This window comes from Apodemus sylvaticus, chromosome 4 (genome assembly GCF_947179515.1).
Source record: "Apodemus sylvaticus chromosome 4, mApoSyl1.1, whole genome shotgun sequence".
Classification (NCBI taxonomy): domain Eukaryota; kingdom Metazoa; phylum Chordata; class Mammalia; order Rodentia; family Muridae; genus Apodemus; species Apodemus sylvaticus.
This window is the reverse complement of record NC_067475.1, coordinates 135,638,049-135,658,773: the sequence shown is the minus strand read 5'-3', so window position 1 is coordinate 135,658,773 and position 20,725 is coordinate 135,638,049. Positions and strand designations below refer to the sequence as shown.

General features: G+C 38.1%; 2 protein-coding genes across 5 annotated transcripts in view; one reads left to right on the top strand and one right to left on the bottom strand.

Moving 5' to 3' along the window:
* The window catches only part of Fxr1 (FMR1 autosomal homolog 1), a 50,411-nt gene extending 43,786 nt beyond the window's left edge, over positions 1–6,625 (top strand). For 2 of the 4 annotated variants that reach the window (XM_052180637.1, XM_052180636.1), the window contains 2 exons: positions 3,206–3,297; positions 3,963–6,625. In XM_052180637.1, coding sequence (XP_052036597.1) covers positions 3,206–3,297; positions 3,963–4,133 — 263 coding nt within the window. In that variant the 3' untranslated portion in view covers positions 4,134–6,625. Of the gene's footprint in view, positions 1–51; positions 133–3,205; positions 3,298–3,962 lie in introns of all 4 variants that reach the window. The other 2 variants (XM_052180639.1, XM_052180638.1) reach the window with 2 other exon arrangements.
* A 5,650-nt stretch (positions 6,626–12,275) lies between these two features.
* Dnajc19 (DnaJ heat shock protein family (Hsp40) member C19) lies at positions 12,276–16,169 on the bottom strand. Its single transcript, XM_052180640.1, has 6 exons — positions 16,024–16,169; positions 15,074–15,125; positions 14,917–14,990; positions 14,056–14,135; positions 13,627–13,697; positions 12,276–12,366 (listed from the first exon to the last, which is right to left on the bottom strand). Exons 1-6 carry the CDS (start codon positions 16,024–16,026, stop codon positions 12,296–12,298), a joined length of 351 nt encoding a protein of 116 aa, XP_052036600.1. The 5' UTR covers positions 16,027–16,169; the 3' UTR covers positions 12,276–12,295.
* Between the last annotated feature and the right edge of the window lie 4,556 nt (positions 16,170–20,725).

The following is a 20,725-nucleotide window of genomic DNA, read 5'->3' as shown; positions in this document are numbered from 1 at the left end:
TTTTTGTTTATTTTTTGTCAGAATAGTTGATGGTAAACTTTGCAATTACAGATGATAGTGAAAAAAAACCCCAGCGACGCAATCGTAGCCGCAGGCGTCGTTTCAGGGGTCAGGCAGAAGATAGACAGCCAGGTAACTTGAGTGGGCCTGTTGGTGTCAGGTCACAAGCATGAAACAATGTCATGTGTCTGCATTCTAAATATAGTTACATGTTCACATGTGTGTATACATTCAGAATTTGCATTGCATAATTTATTCAACTAATAATGTTGTTGAAGAAAATGCATTCTTCCTTCCCAGTATAAATGTTTAGTATGTAGTCTTAAGTGAACTAATGTTGTGTCTTAATTGCTACATGAAAATAACTTCAGTACCCTTCATTATTCAGTTGGCAGAGTCTTCAGGCTTACAATGGGGCCTGCCATTGCAGGGACTATGGTGTGAATTGTGTTGAGGTTGATTGGCAAAACTAGGCAATGCTTTACATGGTGCCTGCTTACTGTAGATTGGGTGCCTTATTTGGGGGAATTACAATTCTCAAATTTTAAAGTAAAACGTAGAAGTGTCCTTTTCTTTAAAAGAGACTGCATGTTAATGTTTTGTGTCACTGTAGTGTGGTGCTTTTTCTTTGACACATACTAACCATTCACATAGTACTTAATGTCATTCAGTATTTTATGTTGTCACAAGTTTTGATAACTGGAAGGAAACTCGTTTGCTATGCCTATTATTTTGAACACAATTCATTTCCTATGTACAGAGAATCACTGTATATTCGCCATGAAGATATTGTATATAGTAGAAATAAACCCCTTTCAAACGAACCAATTTTTGCATTCTTTCCAAAACATACTCTTTCATGTGTCCCCACCCTACCTCCCAAATAATGTACATTGTAAATCTTGAAATGCAGAGGTTATAGAGACACTTTGGAATCTAGTAAAGGGTATTGTTTCCTATTATGAAGAGTTTGTGTTTAAAAGATAGAAAGAAATGTAAAAACTATACATTGTCAAAGATAGTGTCCCGGAAATTTGTTTTCCCTTTATATTCCTGTTCCTTAATGTTAGAGTTGTATTTTAGTCGAAGAGGTTATAAATTACAACTTTGAAAGTAGCACAGCAGTGAATATTTTTTGTCCCTACTTTGCAAGAGAAAACTCAGACTATTAGTATGGGCTCACTAACATGGAATGACTTTCAACATAACCTACGCCAGTGATGATGGTTAAGTGTACAGACACAGACAGATCAACACAGGATTTCTTTCATAAGAGATGACTTTGAATGGAATTAACTAAAATGACTAATTTGGGGTTTTGGTAATTTTAACAGTGACGTGCTATGGCATACTCTGATTTGTTTTCACTGTTCTTAGCAGCCATTGTGTTTTCTCTTTTCCATTATTTCCAGTCCCCTCTTCCCTAGAGTTTCTCATTTCCCAGCAGCAGTCCGGGCAGACAGCTGAGAGTTGTTCCTTTGACCAAAATTTCTAGTTGTTCTTCTATCTATGTAATTTAACCATTGAGTGGTCTTTCTTGTACTTAGACAATATGACACTCTGGTGGTCTCAACTAATTCTTAAGCCCAGGGTCCTTAGATTTTTGTTGTTTTTGTTGTTGCTGTAATTGTTGTTATTAAAATTTCTATTGAATTTTAAAGGGCCCTATTGCATAGGAACTATAAAACAAGTTTCTTACCTGGCTCTCTTATTTGTGGTCAAGGAACAGAACTGAGTGCCACTTGCTAACCTTTAGACTAATAACTGCAAAGTGTTTTCTCTGTATAGGAATAGATGGGAGAGCTAGGAAGTGTTTGCACACATTTAAACTGAGCACTATGCCTGTTCATGCAGCAGCATCCTCAAGTAGATGCACTGTTCCAGGGGTCATTGGAGGTCTGCACTATGAAAACAACACCCATTGGTTGTTACCGCACCTATGCTAGCAGCCATTCTCAGGACAGTTCTGTCACCCTGTAGAGTAGACAAAATTAGTATACTAATCCTCCACCATAGTACTAAACATGTTTGTAAATTTCTTGGCAATGATTTTAAAATGAGAAGCTATTTAAAGGCTTCATAATTTTGAAGGGAAATACCTTTAGATTTCAAATATTTGTAGTTTACTAATAAAGTTTTTCATTCAAGATGATTAATAAGTTTTAAGGTTAAGTAATGAGTTACTAGAAATTTTTTCAGTTTTTTTGTTAGGACATGCATTATTTAGATGAATGAATTGTTTGAGCACAATTCAGCCTTTCAGCCTTTTACTATATTAAATTATTTGAACTTAATACAGGGTTAGGGTTATTTCCATGAGGTATGAATCTAATGGGCCAATTCTACTCAGACATAGTAGCTTATTTAAATAATGACTTGTTTTTAAATTTTAATTCAGGGCTTTCTCAAACCTAGTCTGCAATAGAAAAATAATACAAAGTTAGGAATTTGAGTTTCAATACCTGAGGCCAGTGTTGTACTAACACAACACAGCTACTCATTAGAGTGATAGTTTGCTTCCTAGCTCAGTACTTTGACTTATCTCAGGTTTCAGACCTAGCAAGATGGCAGAGCTGATGGGGCTGCACCTCTATTTACAGTGCTCCTTTCCCACCCTGATAAGTGTCTGCCACATGTTGAGGACTGTAGTTTGTCTAAATTTGCCTGTACTTCCTTAAGTCAGGTAGTATAAATATTGTTCAGCATGAAATGTTAGGAAAGAAACAGAAAATAACACCCCTGAACACCTTGATTGTGTTGTTTTTCCTGGGCAGAGAACCAAAATACCCAATTTTTGCTCACCACACTACGATTTGAATCACTGTTGTCCCATCACACATTCCTGCAAATGCCCTCTACACTTAGAACCCTGCACTCATGGTGCTGGTTCTTGGTGGCAGGTTGCTACACCACATTTGTCCCACAACCCTAGATAAACCAGGAGATAGCTGGATTCCTGGGAAGAAGGACTTCAGTCTAGATTTCCTCAGGTTCCAGCTGGCAAGGATTTTTCTATTGTCAGTACTAAAATCATTGACACATTTTTTTCAAGCTTTGCTTTTGTTCAGAGGTGGGTACCCAGCGTAACATTTTTAAATTGGGTGACCCACCACTAGTTTACTTTTAATAGTGAAATTATTCTTTATCCATAATAGAATTTAGAAATATTTTTCAACACCTGTAATTTTTTTCTCATCTTTAACAGTCACAGTTGCAGATTATATTTCTAGAGCTGAGTCTCAGAGCAGACAAAGAAACCTCCCAAGGGAAACTTTGGCTAAAAACAAGAAAGAAATGGTAAGGAGAATTTAACCTGTAGGGTTTTTGTTTTGTTTTTTATTATTTCCGTATTGTTTAGATTTATTTATTTATTTTTTTTTACTTAATTGCTGTATGGTCAGTTGTTTCCCTTAAGAGATAATATTTAAAGAAGATCCTTGCTTCTATCCCAGGCCCCTGATAAATGAAGATATGCATGCTTGAGCCTGAGACTTTGGCTAGATAGATAGCACTTTAGTATTTACTTGATTTGATAATTAGAAGGCTATATACTTCTTGTCAGTAGTGGGAGTAGACCTTTTAAGTTTCATTTGTATTAAATGTTTTCAGTGATTAATACATGAGTTTCCAAAAGGTGAGTAAAGTGGCTGAGTGTCGTGCTTGCTGTATTGATGCTTTCACACCATTTATATGGTGAGCTTCCCAGTGGTCTGGACACTAGGTACAGGCATCATTGAACAGAGCAGGCGCTTTCTGTGACGTGGGCACTCATAAGTGCTAGAAATAATAGAGTAATAAAACCCTGATACTGGAGTGCATTGGTATTTGTTGTAAACGTAAAATACTTTTCTTTATAGCATATGAAAGTTATTCTATTTTTAAAAGCTAATGTTATAGTTATTTTCCTCCTCAGCTACAGATTTCTTTATAAAGATGTTGAAAAAGTTGTCTCCCTTTGACAGGCAAAAGATGTGATTGAAGAGCATGGTCCTTCAGAAAAGGCAATAAATGGTCCAACTAGCGCTTCTGGCGATGAAATTCCTAAGCTACCGCGTACTCCAGGAGAAGAAAAGACTAAGACCTTAAAAGAAGAGAACACTCAAGAAGCAGCAGTCCTGAATGGTGTTTCATAACTGAAGGAAGTTCCTAGTTTACAGTTCTTTTACATTACAGTTACAATAGTGCTTGTACAAGCTTGCCAAAGATAGAATACGGATCGCCAGTCTTACATCGCACTTTCAGTTCCTCCATTTGGAATTCAGAAAGGGGAGGGATCCTGAAGAAATCATATGTTAAACATACTTTGACACCTACTGTGTTAAAAATATATCATCAGATGTGCCTTGAGAATAGTATATGTAACATTAAAAAAAGTTGCTGGCTATAGGAAATGTTATTTTGTTTTCAAAATATGGCAGAGATGGGGGGGAGGTGGGTGGGGTTGGGGGTCCCTAACGTAATATTCTTTATGAAAGCATTAGCTGCTTTTGTTACATTTTAAATAATATGCAACCACTTCTTCACCCGAGGAAAACTAGAATGAAGCAGTCTAAAATATTTTGCACTGAATTGTAATTTCTTCTTAGTTTAGTCTGGAAACTGGTCTGTTTAATGTGTTTTTTAAATGCTGTTTGTAGAGGCAATTCTGCAGACCACTGGAAATACATGTTAACTCATCTGCAGGGATACTGGGTGATATTGGCAGTGACTGTTCTACATTGAGGCTTTGTTTGGTTTATTTATTAAAGTGTACAGTATTTAAAAATCAAACATAGCTTTAGTTGAAACACTACGCTGATTAGTCATGTCCATTCAGACATAGCCTGAACTACTGAAAAGATCCATTTCCAGAAGGTTGTTCTGTATAAAATACATGTTTAGTCTTCAGTAGAGTACCTTTCACATTTTCTTTCTACCGTTTTTTTTCCTTTTTCCCCCCCTTTTTTGATTTTGGTTGTTTGATGTGCAATATGTTTTTGTATGCAGGTAGTAAAATAAACTTTGATCTTCCATTTGCTGATTTTTAACTTTCTACTTTTTATGCCAATTGTTTCAAAGTAGTAAGGAGTACTTACAGGCCTAGAATAGATAGCGTTCTTTGATTGCTTTTCAGAAGCATTTACTTTGTTTCTCAGATTTAGTGTTAAAAATCTAACCATTTAATCATTCCTATTGAACCCTTCAGAGTCTTGACACTTAAAGTTTTGGCTAGTAAATAATTTAGGAAATATTAGATGTTAGAGAAACATCTTTGTATTAAATTCTAATCAAAGGCAATTTGTGGAAGATATGGGAGGCAGAAGATAAGCTTTTCACTTTTGCCTTTAGTTCTTTATTAAAAACTATTTTTAAAGTATGGTAAGCAGTTTTTAATAGGCCAATAATGTGCTTTTTGAGTGATACATGATTTTGAAGGTTTTCATATCAGTTATTGAAAAATCAGTAATTAAAAGTTTAATGAGCTTTCATTTAGAAAGACTTAATTTTATGAATCAATTTTCAGGTGGAAGTTTAATGAAAATATATTTCCATTTATGGACTTTTTTTTGCTCCCCCTGGTTATGTGTCATTTAAAGGTTTTTATGTGCATAATTTGTTAATTATGTCCATAAAAATGATGAACTTGTTTTGTAAATGAACGATAATTCACATATAGTTATAAATGGGCCATTGTCTACTAGATGTGTGTAGCCGTTCCCTATCACTTACATTCTAATTGATATTAAATATGCACTGATAGTATATTTAAAAAAAATCTATAAAGTACAGATAATAGAACTTTGAAGTGAGTTATGTGTAGTGAAATTCTTGCACTCTGTATAGAACATGGTATACCAGAGTAAATAACCATAACCCCATTTTCAAAGTATTGAAAACAAGTTTAATAATTAGCTTTTTAATTCCTTGGTTCATTGTGCACTGGTCACAAATTTAACCATGAGTTGTTGGACAAAGAATTTTGTGTCTCTTGGGACTTGAAGTGTTTTACCATTAAGCTACATCCCTACCCCACAAAGACGTTAATTCCCAGGCTGGGAAATATGACACTAAGAAAGTATAATTTTTTTAATTTTCATATCAAATTCCCTAAGCTCTTTTGGTCATAACTATCTTTAAAATTTAGGATAGCTGAAACACTTGAGGATTTAGTAATAACTCTTTAGGAGCTGAGATTTCGTTACTTGGGGGAAAAAAAAAACACCCAGTGTGACTTAACCCAATAGACACCAAAGAATTGTAAGTTTTTGGGTTTTTGTTTTTCTTACAGAAGGATTGGTCAGAGTTTTATTTAGTGTCAGTAAAAAGCCACCTCCCCAGAGGTAACATGTTGATTCAGGTTGTTTTCTGGTGTTTTAGCTGCCAGCCTGGTTAAATTATGCGTGAGAATCCTTGTTCTGGTACATACTACACAAAATGTGAAATCCGGAAAGTGTATTCTGAAAGGGTATGTGCAGCCCAAAGCACTGGTGTAGATACCCCATGGGATTCCATCTAACCCTGACCTGATTGTGAAGTATGAATGCAGACTATTGTAGGGTCAAAAATGATCAGGCTTTCCTGAATTTCCTTAGGGGGAAGAAAGTCCAAGTAGAGATACAAAAATAAATTTCTAATGTGGAATTCAGCGGCATGTCAATCGGTGTGTTCTTAGGATTTTACTTTAGGTGCTCCAGAGTCAAATGAGCTACTTTTTAAAAGTGCAGATGATGATTCTCACTGAGTGAGAAGTGGGAAGCACTTAGGAGGCTTACTCTTCTGCATCCCTCCATCACCTGCTACGGCTGACTTTGATTTGACTTGGGCATTATATGGTTGGTATGTCCTCTGCAGACATCCAATTTTCTTGTGGCTCAAATAATTAGGATTCCTAAAGACTTATGTGGTGTGTGTGCTGAGGAAAAGTAAATAGGAAACTGGCCATGTGTGAAGGCTCAGATGTTGGAAAATTTCAGTGAAGGAGAATTTCATTTTTTTTTTTTTAACTTGGAGCTTTGTAGAACTTGAAAAAAGGATAGGGTGTTTATTTTAAAATCTCATCCAGTCTTAATGTGCTTTATGGCTTGGAGTCCCCCATACCAATTTCATTACCTCCTAACAAGTTAAATCAGGGTTACTCCTAATCTATTTAATAATTGGCAAGAGTTTGAGTTAATCTGTTGAAATCAGTTCCAGTTTGATTTTATTTTATTGTAAATTATTACTCTTAGGGGTTAACAATGGCCAACTACTGACAGGTTTTTTTTTTTTTTTTTCAAATTATATGTTTTAAGTAAAGGCACTAGGAATTCAGGAAGGAGTTGGTGTTAGCCATCAAAACTGGGTGATGGAGGTGCATGTAAGCTGTAATAAAATACCATTTTTTAAAAATTACTCCTTTTTGGTGATGTTAGGGTTTGAACCCAGGCCCTGTGCATGAAAGGTTTTGATACAGAGTTGTATCCTTGGCGTACATTCTTTTTAATTAAGCTTCTGTAATTTGGGGGACAAGTCTATATAGCTTTAAACTCCCGGTAATCTTCCTGCCTCAGGTCTTCATGCTAGGTCACAGGCATGAACCACCATGCCTACCTGGCTGTGCCAACTGATTCACATGTTGGCCATGTTTGGCTTTGAGATTCTGTTTCACCTTTCTGTGTACTTCAGAGTATAGACAGACATGACTATGATTTCCCAAAGTCCACTGTCAAATTCTTCCCTTTGAAAATTTGAGATATTACAGGTAAAAAGCATATAACTTTGTCAATTATTCTCTATAATCAGGACTGTAGTAGCTAACCTCTTGCTGTTCAGATGTTAATGTAAGGACTCTAGAGTGCATTTAACATTATGTACCCATAACCTTGGGAGTAGGACAGTATTCACAGTGGTGTGTTGGTATGTCCATCCCTGACTCTTCCAGTGAGGCTAACACGGAAGCCTCCGCTCTCAGCCGGGCGGCCTTCATAGCTAGTGTATCCCTTTGCTTGAGCCCAACTGCTGCTGTGCCACTTAGTGGGTTATTTTTAACTCTGTTTTGATAGTTGTATCTTAATAATTTCTGAAATTGTTCTGGTTACTAATTTTGTAGTTTTTTAACAAAAACTAGTTGCAAGCTAGTTACCATTACCCCAAACTTATGTTCCTTTGGACTTGTATGTAGTTCTGCGGTAACTTCAGGTTGTCAGGCTTGGCAGTAAGTACTTCACCCATTGAGCCATCTTGCCTTGATTTGTTACTTTTTTTTTTAAAGATTTATTTATTTTACTATATGTAAGTACACTGTAGCTGTCTTCAGACATACCAGAAGGGGCGTCAGATCTCATTATGGTTGTGAGCCACCATGTGGTTGCTGGGATTTGAACTCAGGACCTCTGGAAGAACAGTCAGTGCTCTTAACTGCTGAGCCATCTCTCCAGCCCAATTTGTTACTTTTTAACAAAAGGTATTTTAATTCTACCATCAAGGACTACTACTATGGTGGCAGCACTTAATAGGTTCCAGATTACACCATAACATAACTCAGCCTATCATTAGATTAGAGGAGTTAAGAGAAGCACTCGCATCCCATCTCTAGGGCAGCAGTCTAACCGAAGCATATAAAAGGCACTGCCTCAGCAACGTATAGTAAGGGCATTGAAATCTCCTAACTCAGGGCTACCTAGTCTAGTGTTCTTAGTCACTGAGCATATTAAATATCTTTAAAACTTAGCCTGTGGTTTGCTGTTGTTTTATGCGCTATTTGAACTTGAGTGAAGTTGTAAGTTTCCCATAGCTTCTGTGAGTATGATGTCTTTTCATGTCAGGTCTCTGAACTGGAAAACAACCATTATAGATCATCACCATAAGATGATGTGTTATAAATTCTCATCTGAGACTAGTCTTTGGTCTGGCCTAAAATTTCTATCAGTTTTTGAAGTGAAAATTTTCTCATTTATTTTCATCATTTGCCATGTAAGATATGAGGTAGGGCATATTCAAAGGACGGCAGTTCACTGGTATAAGGGTTTTTTCCTGGATTTATTTTTCAGAATATATTTTTGAATGACTGTGGGCCATTTGTGCCAGAGGACATCTTGGAGAATGTTCTTTCATCCTCTCTGAAGTAACCTGAGTTTGCCAGGCTTGTAAGCTGTTCTTAACACGCTGAGCTGTTTATCAACTGTAGTTTTTACCTTGTTGAGCAGTAATTCATTGTAATTTCCCCTTGTACTTACCAGTGGCTCAGAATCTATAGGTATAAAAGGTCTCAGATACAACCATATGCCTTCTGCAATAGTTTACAAAATGTGGCAGTTTTTGTCCCTGCTTCCTTACGTTTTCCTTGTTATTTGCAGAATGGTCATATGGCAGAGAATTTGCTAAAAATCCATAGTAGTCAAAGTCCTTTCAGGACTACTTGGCATTACTAAAGAAGTAAAATTTCTAGAGACAGTAAGCTAGGGCTTCTATCCTAGTAATGTCAACTCCAAAGGTAAGCTGTGGCCAGAGAACCAAACTATAAATGAACTTGATAAAGTGGAAAATCTCGGAAATGTTTTTGTTCTTCAAAATTTGCTCAGCTACCTAGGGACTGGGAACAAAGCTCTGTCAATAGAGTTCTTATCATGTTAGCATGTACTGAGGTCAGTCTCCACATTACAGTCAGGTGTTGAAGTCCTGCCTTGTAATATCCCAGAACTGGAGACGGGCAGATTTTTGGAGTTCACTGGTTAGTCCCCCCAACCCCTCCCAGCTTAATTAGGTCCCAATGAAACCAAGCTTGAGGACTCATGAGGAGAGCTTCAAGGATAGCTTCTGGCCCTTCATTTAGCTGTATGATTCCTCTGAAGCCTATGGTCCCTAGCTTATGCTGGGGTGTTGTGCCACTAATCTACTACTATACTAGTGGCAAGTGCTTCCCTAGTTCATCCTCAGCACCTTAAATATTAGGTCATGCAAAACCAAATGGATGCTTAACATGCATGACCAAGAAACATGCTAGGTGATTACATCAGAATTTAAGAAAAGCTACAGAAATTAGGAATGTGGACCTCTAGATCTGAAAAGAATCAGATTTTCCCACTGGGCCTTGTCTCCTGGACCAGTGGTTTCACTGAACTTTGGTTTATTTATGATATACACAAAAGTTGATACACTAAGTGCTTAGCACAATACTTTAAGCATTTAAGAAAGTCGACTCTTTTACAAATCATCTTAACAGTCCTTAAATATGTAGCACTTAAATGTTATGCCTAGTAGTTTTTAATTGAATACAGAGTCTTCAACTTGAAAATGGTAAGCCTAGCGAAAATTAAAATTACTATCAAAGAATGATTGGCTGTGCTCCTTAGTAGGAAAGACTTTCAATGTTTTGACACAGGCATACATAGCATTTGACGTTCAAAGGTACTTATACTTACAGTTCAGTCCTTTCTGTAGTTAGTGCGCAATTTTATGGGTATTTTATAATATTTACTTTTCTAACACCTGCATTTAAATTGTAACCAACTCTATCATATTGTATGAGTGTTTTGACTGTGTGTGTCAGTACCATGTGTCCTGTGCCGAGGGAGGCCAGAAGATGGTATCCTACCCTAGAACTAGTTGTAGATAATTTTGAGGCGCTAGAAGGGTGGTAGGGATCAAACTTGGGTCCTGTGGAAGAGCAGGCAGGGCTTAGTGGATGACCCAGCCATCTTTGTAATCCTGAAACCTTGTTATTACTAAAAAGGGGCAGATAGTTCAAAGGTCAGTAAACCATAGTTCTCTGGATACCTATCACCTGTGGACTCCTTAAGTCCATTCACCTCCTTGCTAACATAAAACTCCAATACTCTACATGCTTTGCTGATCATTCTAATGCCATGTGTTCAAATAAGGCAATAGAGTGCATGCTGTGCTCCTATTTGTAATTTCTCTAAACCTTTTTTTTCTTTTTCTTTTTAAGATTTATTTATTATATGTAAGTACACTGTAGCTGTCTTAAGACATACCAGAAGACGGCTTCAGATCTCATTACAAATGGTTGTGATCCACACCATGTGTTTGCTGGGAATTGAACTCAGGACCTCTGGAAGGGCAATCAGTGCTATTAACTGCTGAACCATCTCTCCAGCCCTTCTCTAATCCTCTTAACCATAGTGGTTAAGTATTATGTTTACAAAGTTGGGCTACACTGCTTCCAAGTTTAATATATCATAAACAAATAGGATATGTTTAAACAGAAGCATGCGATTAGAGGCGCACAGCATGTTACCCTAGGAACATTTTTTTTCCTGTATTTGCTGTGAATAAGAATGAGTCGTACCTTCAGACCACTTATTTTCCCTAGCATGAGGGGGTTGGAGAGAGTTAAAATCTAGTTTTCATCACACTCAGACTTTAAGGATTTTACTCAAGGGTGCAAGATAGAAAATAACCTTTAGTGACCTTGAGTGAATTAAAACACCTTGGTTACTTTTGCAAGCAAACCCTCTCATTGGCTGAAAGTCCACACAATCTAAAGTGCTGACAATAGGTGAAATACTACAGGGACCACTGGCTAGGGATTTTACCTCCTGATTTATACAGGTCACTGCATACCTTTATATTGGCCTCAGACTACCTTGGGTAGTTTATAGTATGTAAACTATTAACAGTTTATGTTGAGGATCTAAGTGCTGGGATTAAGGGTGTGTTAACAATTGGCTCTCAAGTTTTAAAATGGAGGGAATTTTATATTCACAAGTAAGTTTGGTCATAACTGAAAATCAAGGGACTTGCTGAACAGAATTAACAGGACTCTGAAAGGTTTCTATTACAATGTTAATGTAGCTGGGTGTGATGGCAGAGACAAGTGGATCTCTGAGTTCAAGGCCAGAATGGTCTGCATAGCAAGTTGCAAGACAGCCAGAGCTATATAATAATTGAGACTGTCTTTTTAAAAAAAATTGTTTTAATGTATCAAAATATAAATTGTCCAGTGAAAATGCCTAAATTACAGTGTCCAAGAACCTTGAGTTTTACCTCCCAAAGGTAAGAATCCCTCTTTCAAGTTTATTTTGTCTGTTTGAACTGACTGTAGTGGGGTTTTCTCAGAGCCTTAGCCTTGAAAAATAACAAGTGCCAAATTTCTTTGCTAAGTCAGTAATGAACAGTATTTATAGTCTAATGTTGTGTGTCTGTCTAATCATAATTCTTGACAGTATAGTTTTAAAATCCTCAAACTTGAACAAAATATACCAAGACACTGATTTAGCTTTTGCCAAGCAATTTTCATGAATTAATAGCTCTGAGGCATTTTATTACAAAACATGCTCATAAGTAGACTAGTGGACTTAAAATTCATCAGATTACTTTATTTTTTAGCTTGTCCTTCTAGTAAGTCTTTAGCTTCATTGATTTTGGCTGCTATATAAGGAGATCCTCCTATAGAAGAAAGGGATAGGGGAGACACAATTTAGAGCACAGATTCTAAGTCTGGTCAAAAGCATTTCAAGGATCCCAGGACATAACAGAAATGGTATCATTTTCTAAAAAGCAACTATGACACTAGAAATAGGTCACAAAATTACACGGTAAAAGATCAGATCAATGGAAAATGAGGTGCTTTTACAGCAAAAGTTTACCAATTTTAAGAAACAAAGTCTAAATAGGATTTGGCCCCTCCTACATACACACTTACGGAACTCTGAGCCTACTCATTACTGGATATATGAATACAATTCACTGTTCTTCCCACAAGTTTCTAAGCTTATGTTGAAAGACTGTCTGCATAGCATACTTTAATGCTTCAGTTTTCCTCTCAAAATTAGCTGACCCTTTTTAATGTCCCCTAGATTTACTGTTTACTTATGTGATTGAACATGTGGTCCTAACCCTATCAAAGAGGGCTCATCAGCAGGATTCTGGTAGAATGTGTTTATGTGGACTCTATCATCCAGAATAGAATACCTCGTGTTATGCAAGCTAAATTCCTTACAGTGTGAAGTCACATATTAAACAGTTGTCCTATTTAAATTTGTCAGTACCCTTTTTCTATAAGCAAAAAGATTTGTGCATGACAACATATTTTTGTGGTCTGCTCAAAGAATCTGTTTTTATCAATTAAAGCTGCTTTGAGGCCTAATAAAGCAAATATAGCTCATAGGTTTCCAAATAGGTCATCTGTCACAAGTATCTATACCACAATAAATAAGAGTAAAATTTAAACTTGGCTATTTATGAATCTAAAGCAAAAACTATAAAAAAAAAATAGTCCACAATAAGACTAAAAACATAGCCATGCTGATGTGTGCTTTTTAAGCCCTGCTTTGGGGGATGAGGCAGGGTGGTCATAAGGTTTAGGCCAGCCTTGGATACATAGCAATGTACATACATAAAACCAAACCAACCATATTATCTAGTAGTGCTCCTAACCTTCATTATTGGAAGATGATCTATCATGAACACAGAACCTAAAAATAGTGTTTACTATCACTGCCAAATCACAGTAGTTCTCACATTGTTCATTATACCTTTGTTTTGGTGTGACATGGAGTCATTGAAGGGGGAATGTCACCATATGTGGTGGATTTCATTTAAGACACTGTTACGTGATCCACAACTGGGAGACTTCACACACAGACATTCATTATGCCTATAATTATATATTCCATTAATAGTTCAAAATATTAATAAGTTACTTACCTTTGTCTGGGTGGTTTAAGAGCATAATCCTTCGGTGAGCATCCCTGATCTTTCCTTTATTGGCAGTAGGGCTAATTTGAAAAGGAAAACATACTTGTTGCTTTTGTTTACTTAAGAAAATCACATGAACTATATAGAAAAGGGCCAAATTAAAACACCGAGAAACTAGTAAAGCAACAAAGAACCAAAAGTGCTTTTTAAAAAAAATGAAGTTGACAATCCTTGTTCAACACTCCAGCAGCAGTGAGCACTGTCACAGTCTTGCACATGTGACTTCTGTAGGAGTGTTAGGCTTACAGATGTTCATGGAAGGAGCAACAAGTTCCACTGCACAACAATTCATAGAAACTACTTCATTCTCACTTGCAGTTCTCAAATACTACTACGAATTATCTTACCCTACATCTCATAACTGAGTTGAAATCTTACCTTACACCTAGTATTAATGCTGCTTCCCGCTTTGTCATTTTGGGTTCAAACCCACCTCTATAGTACCCACCACTGAAGGCCTGAAAGAGAAATTGAATTGTAAGGAAAGATTAATGAAGTAAATGGAAGGTTGTTTAATCAGTAAAGAAAATGGAACATTTCAGAGAACTACAAGTACTTCCCAAGGCATTTTAGCTTGATCAGTGGTAGCCAACTATTTTAGGACATGTTAAACACTCATTTCTTGCAACTAAACCGGAACAGTGTCTTAACATGATTGGGAGGGGGCGGGAATGAGTGAATGGGAACCATTCTCATTCATATTCCAGATAAAAGGTTGATCAGAGCAGTTTCAAAAGTTATCAAAAGACAACCTGGTGATCTTTTATTTACAAGATTCACGGCAACCATAAGACAGAAGGAAAATTGTACCATCAGAATCTTAGTAGAGATCATGTACATCAAGGTCTTATGCCCCTGTGCAAGCTATCGGAGACAAGGCCTCCCAGTCCTGCATAGCAGCAGCTGTGAGCTTTACACTCAAGATTCGTTATTAATCACGACGGATTATGACCTAACATCACTGCAATGCTATCCTATGTGACAAAACAGATGCGGGAAGGCAGGTGGACAGATAATCAGGTCAACAGCAGTAAAGTTAATTTTTAGCTACCTTTCAGAGTTCTAAACCTGTGAAGGTCACCCACCCCTCAGTAGTCCCCTGTGAAAACCAATTACTAGTGCGGACCACTGCAAGGTTTACAACTCCACACTGAACTTCAAGGACCTGTGGAATTCAGATTACAGGGAAGCTCCAGGCTTCAAATACAGGCAGTTTAGTTAGCAAGAAGGTTGTCTTACAGATTTTGGTAGGCTCTGAAAAACTTGTTTTACTTGAGGCTCCACATGCTTCATGGCTTGTAAAACATAACGGCCTAAAACCAAAAGCAAAAGAATAAGCAAATTAAGCTATAACCGTCGAAATTAACTTCTCTACCACCCCCAACCATAAACAAACCTGCAAATCCTGCAGCAGCAATGGTCAATCCAACTGCTACCACCGTACTGGCCTGGCAATGGAGGGAAAGAGTAAATCTTTACTGCTCGTCATGACACATAGTCTGCATCCAAACTCATTACAAGCTTCAATTCGGTGAAAGGTGGGTTCGTTTTCCCTTTTTTTTGGCCGCACTAGGGATGGAACCTAGTGTGGCACACATGCTAGGAAGACGCCTACAATTCCAGCCTTTGTCAAAGTTCCAACACTATTCTGAGGTGGAGTCTTGCTAAATTGTCCAGGTGGCCCACCTATTTGCGATTTGCTAAGTAACTGGGACTTTACAGAGTGCAGCACCGGGCCTGCTGGAAGAAACATTTTTCTGGTAGAAATACTGTGCTTTAAAAACTACTGCAATTTAATGTTGTGCATATTGGCGGCCTGCATTTAATCCCAGGACTTGGGAGATATTGGCAGGTGGATTTCTGTATGTTTTGGGACTGCCAGGACTACAAAGTGAAACCCCGTTTCAAAAAAAAAAAAAAAGAATTAAAAACCACTGCACTTTTAATCCACAATTTATTGTCAGAGTATGGGATTTTTCACCAAAAAGTGTAAGCCATCTTTACCCAGAGCAGTAAGGGTGATTTTTCAGGCGTCGAAGTGAACTTTAACCCACAGACATTTGAACCTCATTCTAGTTTAAACAAGACCGGTGGAAATGATTTCTGCTGGATTAGGAAACAGTGCTTGCAAAGGCTCCCTGAAAGATTCCCAGAAGGCATATCCACCGTAAAGAGGGGAGGAGTGCGGTGATGGTAGTGGGGTAACAGCCCGACCTCCCGGGAGGCACAAACGTGTGCCTGCAAGCGGATGATGGGTGTCAGCTGGAGGCCGGAGCAAAGGTCTGTCTCTGCATCGGCCCAGGCCGGCCAGCGCCCTTCCGGAGCCCGTCAGCGCCGACCACTCACCATGACTCCACTCCGCGGCTCGGCACCGCGCGCTCATCCCAGCGCGAGCCCACCGCCACCACAGTGCGCCTGTGTAGAAGGACCGGGCCGAGGCAGCACTGCCGCCACTTCCACCGGCGCCGCGCAACACGGCAGGGGCGCCGTAAAGTGCTCGGAACTGTCGCACAAAGTGCTGCAAAAAGGGTCTCAGTAACTCTGGTTGACCGAAAGGTCGGACTGGGGCGGGACTTGCGACCTGGACTCCTGACTTGGAAGTTCTGTATCTGGCCCTAAAACAGGATTTCCCGCTAAAACCTATGTCCCTAACATTGCTTTATATAGGTCATTCCGTCCACTCTGTGGAAGTAGCGTTGTTTTTCAGATGAGGCATTTATTTTGTCTTCTGTGCATCTTTTGCAACCCTGGGCTGTCGCCAGTAGATGTCAAGAAGCCTTGTCAAGACTGATCCTTGTGGCAGAGACATCTTTCTTCTTCTGGCGTGGAATGTAATTAGATCTATAAACATCAGAAACTATATGGAAAGTGATTTTTTCCAGCCTTAATTTTTTCCATCTCTCTGATGTCTGCTTCAGGCTATGTAGATTTGTTCGCTAAAAATACAACTCCTGCTGTGCGCTCATTGTTTATTTTTCTCTCCTGTTTTAACCTGACTTAATATTTTTCTAGTTAAAAGAACTGCTTGTACCTGTATTGCTCACAGCATGTGGTTGGTTGGCCCAAGGATGGCAAATGCACTTGACCAGAATGAAAGTGACTAGGAGCTAGCTGTCTTTTTGCACAAAGACTATGTTGTGAGAATATAAAAGCCACATGTGATCCCAAGGGAAGCTAGAAACTAAGATAGCCGTTCCTTGGCAATGAGTTCTGTGCATCTTGCCAGTCTTTGCCTGCTGCCTCCCCAAGTGGCTCTCCTTTGTACTTTGAAGTCCATTGTGTAAATGTATCCTATTTTGCTTATCTTTTCGTTTCTTGTGTGTTATTTCTGTGGGGTAGCTGTTGGGGATGTCATTTCTGTGGACATGGATGCACAGAAACTAGGCAGAGACTTATTTCCGTTCTCTTGCCTAGCCGGGCAGAAATGAAATTCATGAATCCTGTGGGAATTGTACTTTTACTTGCTGTCACGGTTTGAATCGTGTGTGTGTGTGTGTGTGTGTGTGTGTGCTAAAAACTCATGGCAGGGGTGTGTTAGAGGTAGGGTATTGGGAAGGCAACTGTATCACAAGGGCTTTAAGAAGATCAGCGGATTAATCAGTGATGGGTCTTGACTTGGTGGACGGTTGGGAAATGATGAAGACTTAGCTGAATTATAGTTATATGCATAATTATGCAGAGCAGGTTCTTGTCTCTAGTTCCTCCCTTTCTTTGCTTCTTGGCCATCAATTTTCTCTGCTGTAAAGCCCTACATTCCCCCCATCCCAAAGCTCTGCTTCACCACACATCCAGAAACAATGGGATCAGATGACTAGGGATTGTCAGCTCTGAGACTGTGAGTCAGTTTTTTTTTTTTTTTTTCAATGTGAGTTAATTCTGTCAGTCATTTTGCCACAGCAAAGGAAAGGACCAATATTGTTACTGTTATATTCCTTTCTTTTCTTTCTTTCTTTCTTTCTTTCTTTTTTTTTTTTTTTTTTTTTTTGATTTGGATTTTTTGAAACAGGGTTTCTCTGTATAGCCTTGGCTGTCCGGGAACTCACTCTGTAGACCAGGCTCGCCTTGAACTCAGAAATCTGCCTGCTTCTGCCTACCAAACTGCTGGGATTACAGGTGTGCACCACCACCGCCCGGCTACTGTTATATTCCTAAAGAGGAAGGTCTATGGTGGATGAAGGCCTGGATCCACATCCTTGCCACATTTGATAGTTTCTCTTTTTTATTGAATTGCATTCATCCTAATGAGTATGAGGTGATAACTCATTGGACTTTTGGCTTGAATTTCTTTTTATCAATAATATGGAGTCACTTTTTATAAGCTTAATAAATATGTATGTGCCTCTTTGAAAAAATGTCTATTCAAGTCTTTTGCCCTTGCCCATTTTGTGGGTTTTGATTTTTATTTATTGAGATTCAGGAGTTCTCTATGTATTCTGGGTATCACTTATCTCTTATGTGATGTACTATTGTTTTCCCCCGTCTTTGTGATGCCTTTTTACTTTGCTTGTATGGTGTTTCGAGGTACAGCATTCTAAAACTTTTATAAAGTTCAACTGTGTGGCTTTTTGGTTCTTTGTCATTGTTTTTACCTGAGCCTTTGAGTCACACACAAAGCCATGTCGTGAATGATTTACCCTAGGTTTTCTTTTAGGGACTTTGTACTTTTCAGTCTTTAATCCCGTCTGAGTTGCCTTTTCTGCTCAACACTGGGCCAATGGCTCTCTCATTTTGCATACATGTGAGTAGTAGTGTCCCAAGCACTACTTGTGGAGATAGCACTTTACTTTTTAAATGGTAGAGGAGAAGGTGAGATTGTAGAAATCACCCTGTGGGGAGAGTGCTAGTGAGTATCTGACATCTTTTGTTGTTGTTGTTCTCCAGGACAATCATAACAAATTTCCACAGGCAGGGATGGTTATGAAATAAAAATGTTTTGGTTTTTATTTTTCTATTCTAGAGGTTGGACATGTAAGATCAGAGCGCTGGTAGGTGTGGCTTCTCCACTGAACAACTTGTAAAATTTTAAAATGAGGAAAAAAAGAAAACTTAAAATCATGTTCTCAAGAGAAACACTTTACTTGTGGCCACATCTGACTAGTTTGTCTGGCTGAATGGCACACCATGAACGTCCTTGTCTTGATTCATTCTCGGTTTCTACGTGGTTGATTTCAGCTCTGAATTTGACTATTTCCTGCCATCTACTCCTTTGGGGTTTGTTTATTTCTTTGTTTTAGAGCTTTCAGGTGTGCTGTTAAGTTGTTTGTATGGGACCTCTCTAATTTCTTTATGAAGGCACTTAATGCTATAAGTTTTCCTTTTAACACTGCTTTCATTGTGTCTCATAAGTTTGGATGTGATGCGTCATTTTCTTTGAATTCTTTAAACTCTTTTATTTCTTCCCTGATCAAATTATCATTGAGTGAGCAGAGAATTGTTCAATTTCCATTAGTATATAGCCTTTTTGTTGTTTTTGTTGTTATTGAAGTCCACCCTTCATCTGTGGTGATCTGATAGAATGCACAGGATTATTCCAGTCTTCTTGTATCTGTTGAAGCCTCTTTTATGTCCGACAATATCGTCAGTTTTGGAGAAAGTTCCATGAACTGCTGAGAAAAAGGCATATTATCTTGTTTTGAGGTGAAATGCATATACATACCTGTTAAATCCATTTGGTTCATAACTTGTATTAGTTTCACAGTGTCTCTCTTTACTTTCTGGTTTCAATGCCCTGTCCATTGGTGAGAGTGGGGTATTGAGGTCTCCCACTATTATTGTGTGGGGTTCAATGTGAGTTTTGAGCTTTAATAAAGTTTCTTTTACGAATGTGGATGCCCCTTGCATTTGGGACATAGATGTACAGAACTGAGACTTCCTCTTGGTGGATTTTTCCTTTGATGAATATAAAGTGTCTTTCCCAATCTTGTTTGATAACTATTGATTGAAACTCTATTTTATTGGATATTAGAATGGCACCTCCAGCTTGTTTCTTGGGACCATTTGCTTGGAAAACTTTTTCCAGCCTTTTACTCTGAGGTAGTGTCTGTCTTTGTCACTGAGGTGTGTTTCTTGTATGCAGCAAAATGCTGGATCCTTTGTATGTATTCAGTCTGTTAGCCTGTGTCTTTTTATTGGGGAATTGAGTCCATTGATGTTGAGAGATATTAAAGACAGATGATTGTTAGTTCCTGTTATTTTTATTGCTGGAGGTGGTATTATGTGTATATGATTTTCTTCTTTTCGTGTTTGTTATGAAATGTTAACTTCTTATGTTTTCTTGGATATAGTTACCCTCCTTTGTTGGAAATTTCCTTCCAGTATCCTCTGTAGGGATGGAATAGTAGAAAGGTATTGTTTACATTTGATTTTGTCATGGAATATCTTAGTTTCTTCATCTATGTGATTGAGAGTTTTGCTGTGTATAGTAGCCTTGGCTGACATTTGTATTTTCTTAGGGTCTGGATGATATCTGTCCAGGATATTCTGGCTTTTAGTTGGGCTCTGTGGGTGGCCCAGGTAGTGTGGGCATTTGGGTGAGATTCTCACCAGTGTCTTTGGTTACTGCAGACCTCCTTGGAGGCAAGCAGTCGGTAGGGTGTAGGAGGTTATCGGGCCTCTGGTCTGGAAGGAAAGCATCAAATCTTTGTTTTAGGCATCACCTATCAAACAAATGCAGAGTCACACAGTAAATCTTTAAAGAAATTGAATTATTTGATATACACTTACACAAGTGTATTTGGATTTTGATTTGGGCAGAGCCGAGATAAAACCCAGGCCTTGTATATGCTCAGCCAGCACCTCCAGTTCTAGGGTTTTGATGTTGACTTTTTATTGATGGAAAACTGTAATTATAAAAATGTAAAACCAGGAAAATATTATGCAGAAGAAAATATACATATACATATACATATACAAGTTTAAGGAAGCAGGCAATATTGTTAAAGCTGAATTGCCTATTGAATGTAGCATTTGATTTTGACTTAGATATGGGGTATACATATCATACACCTACCTTCTATTTTGGCATGCTTAATTAAAAGTGCAATATCGT

Excerpts from the sequence above, each read along its gene's own strand:
- Dnajc19 (XM_052180640.1), bottom strand. Across the intron at positions 14,991-15,073 it reads TGCTGCTGCAGGATTTGCAG|GCCGTTATGTTTTACAAGCC; the intron begins GTTTGTTTATGG and ends TTTTGGTTTTAG. Across the intron at positions 13,698-14,055 it reads GCATTAATACTAGGTGTAAG|CCCTACTGCCAATAAAGGAA; the intron begins GTAAGATTTCAA and ends TTTTCAAATTAG.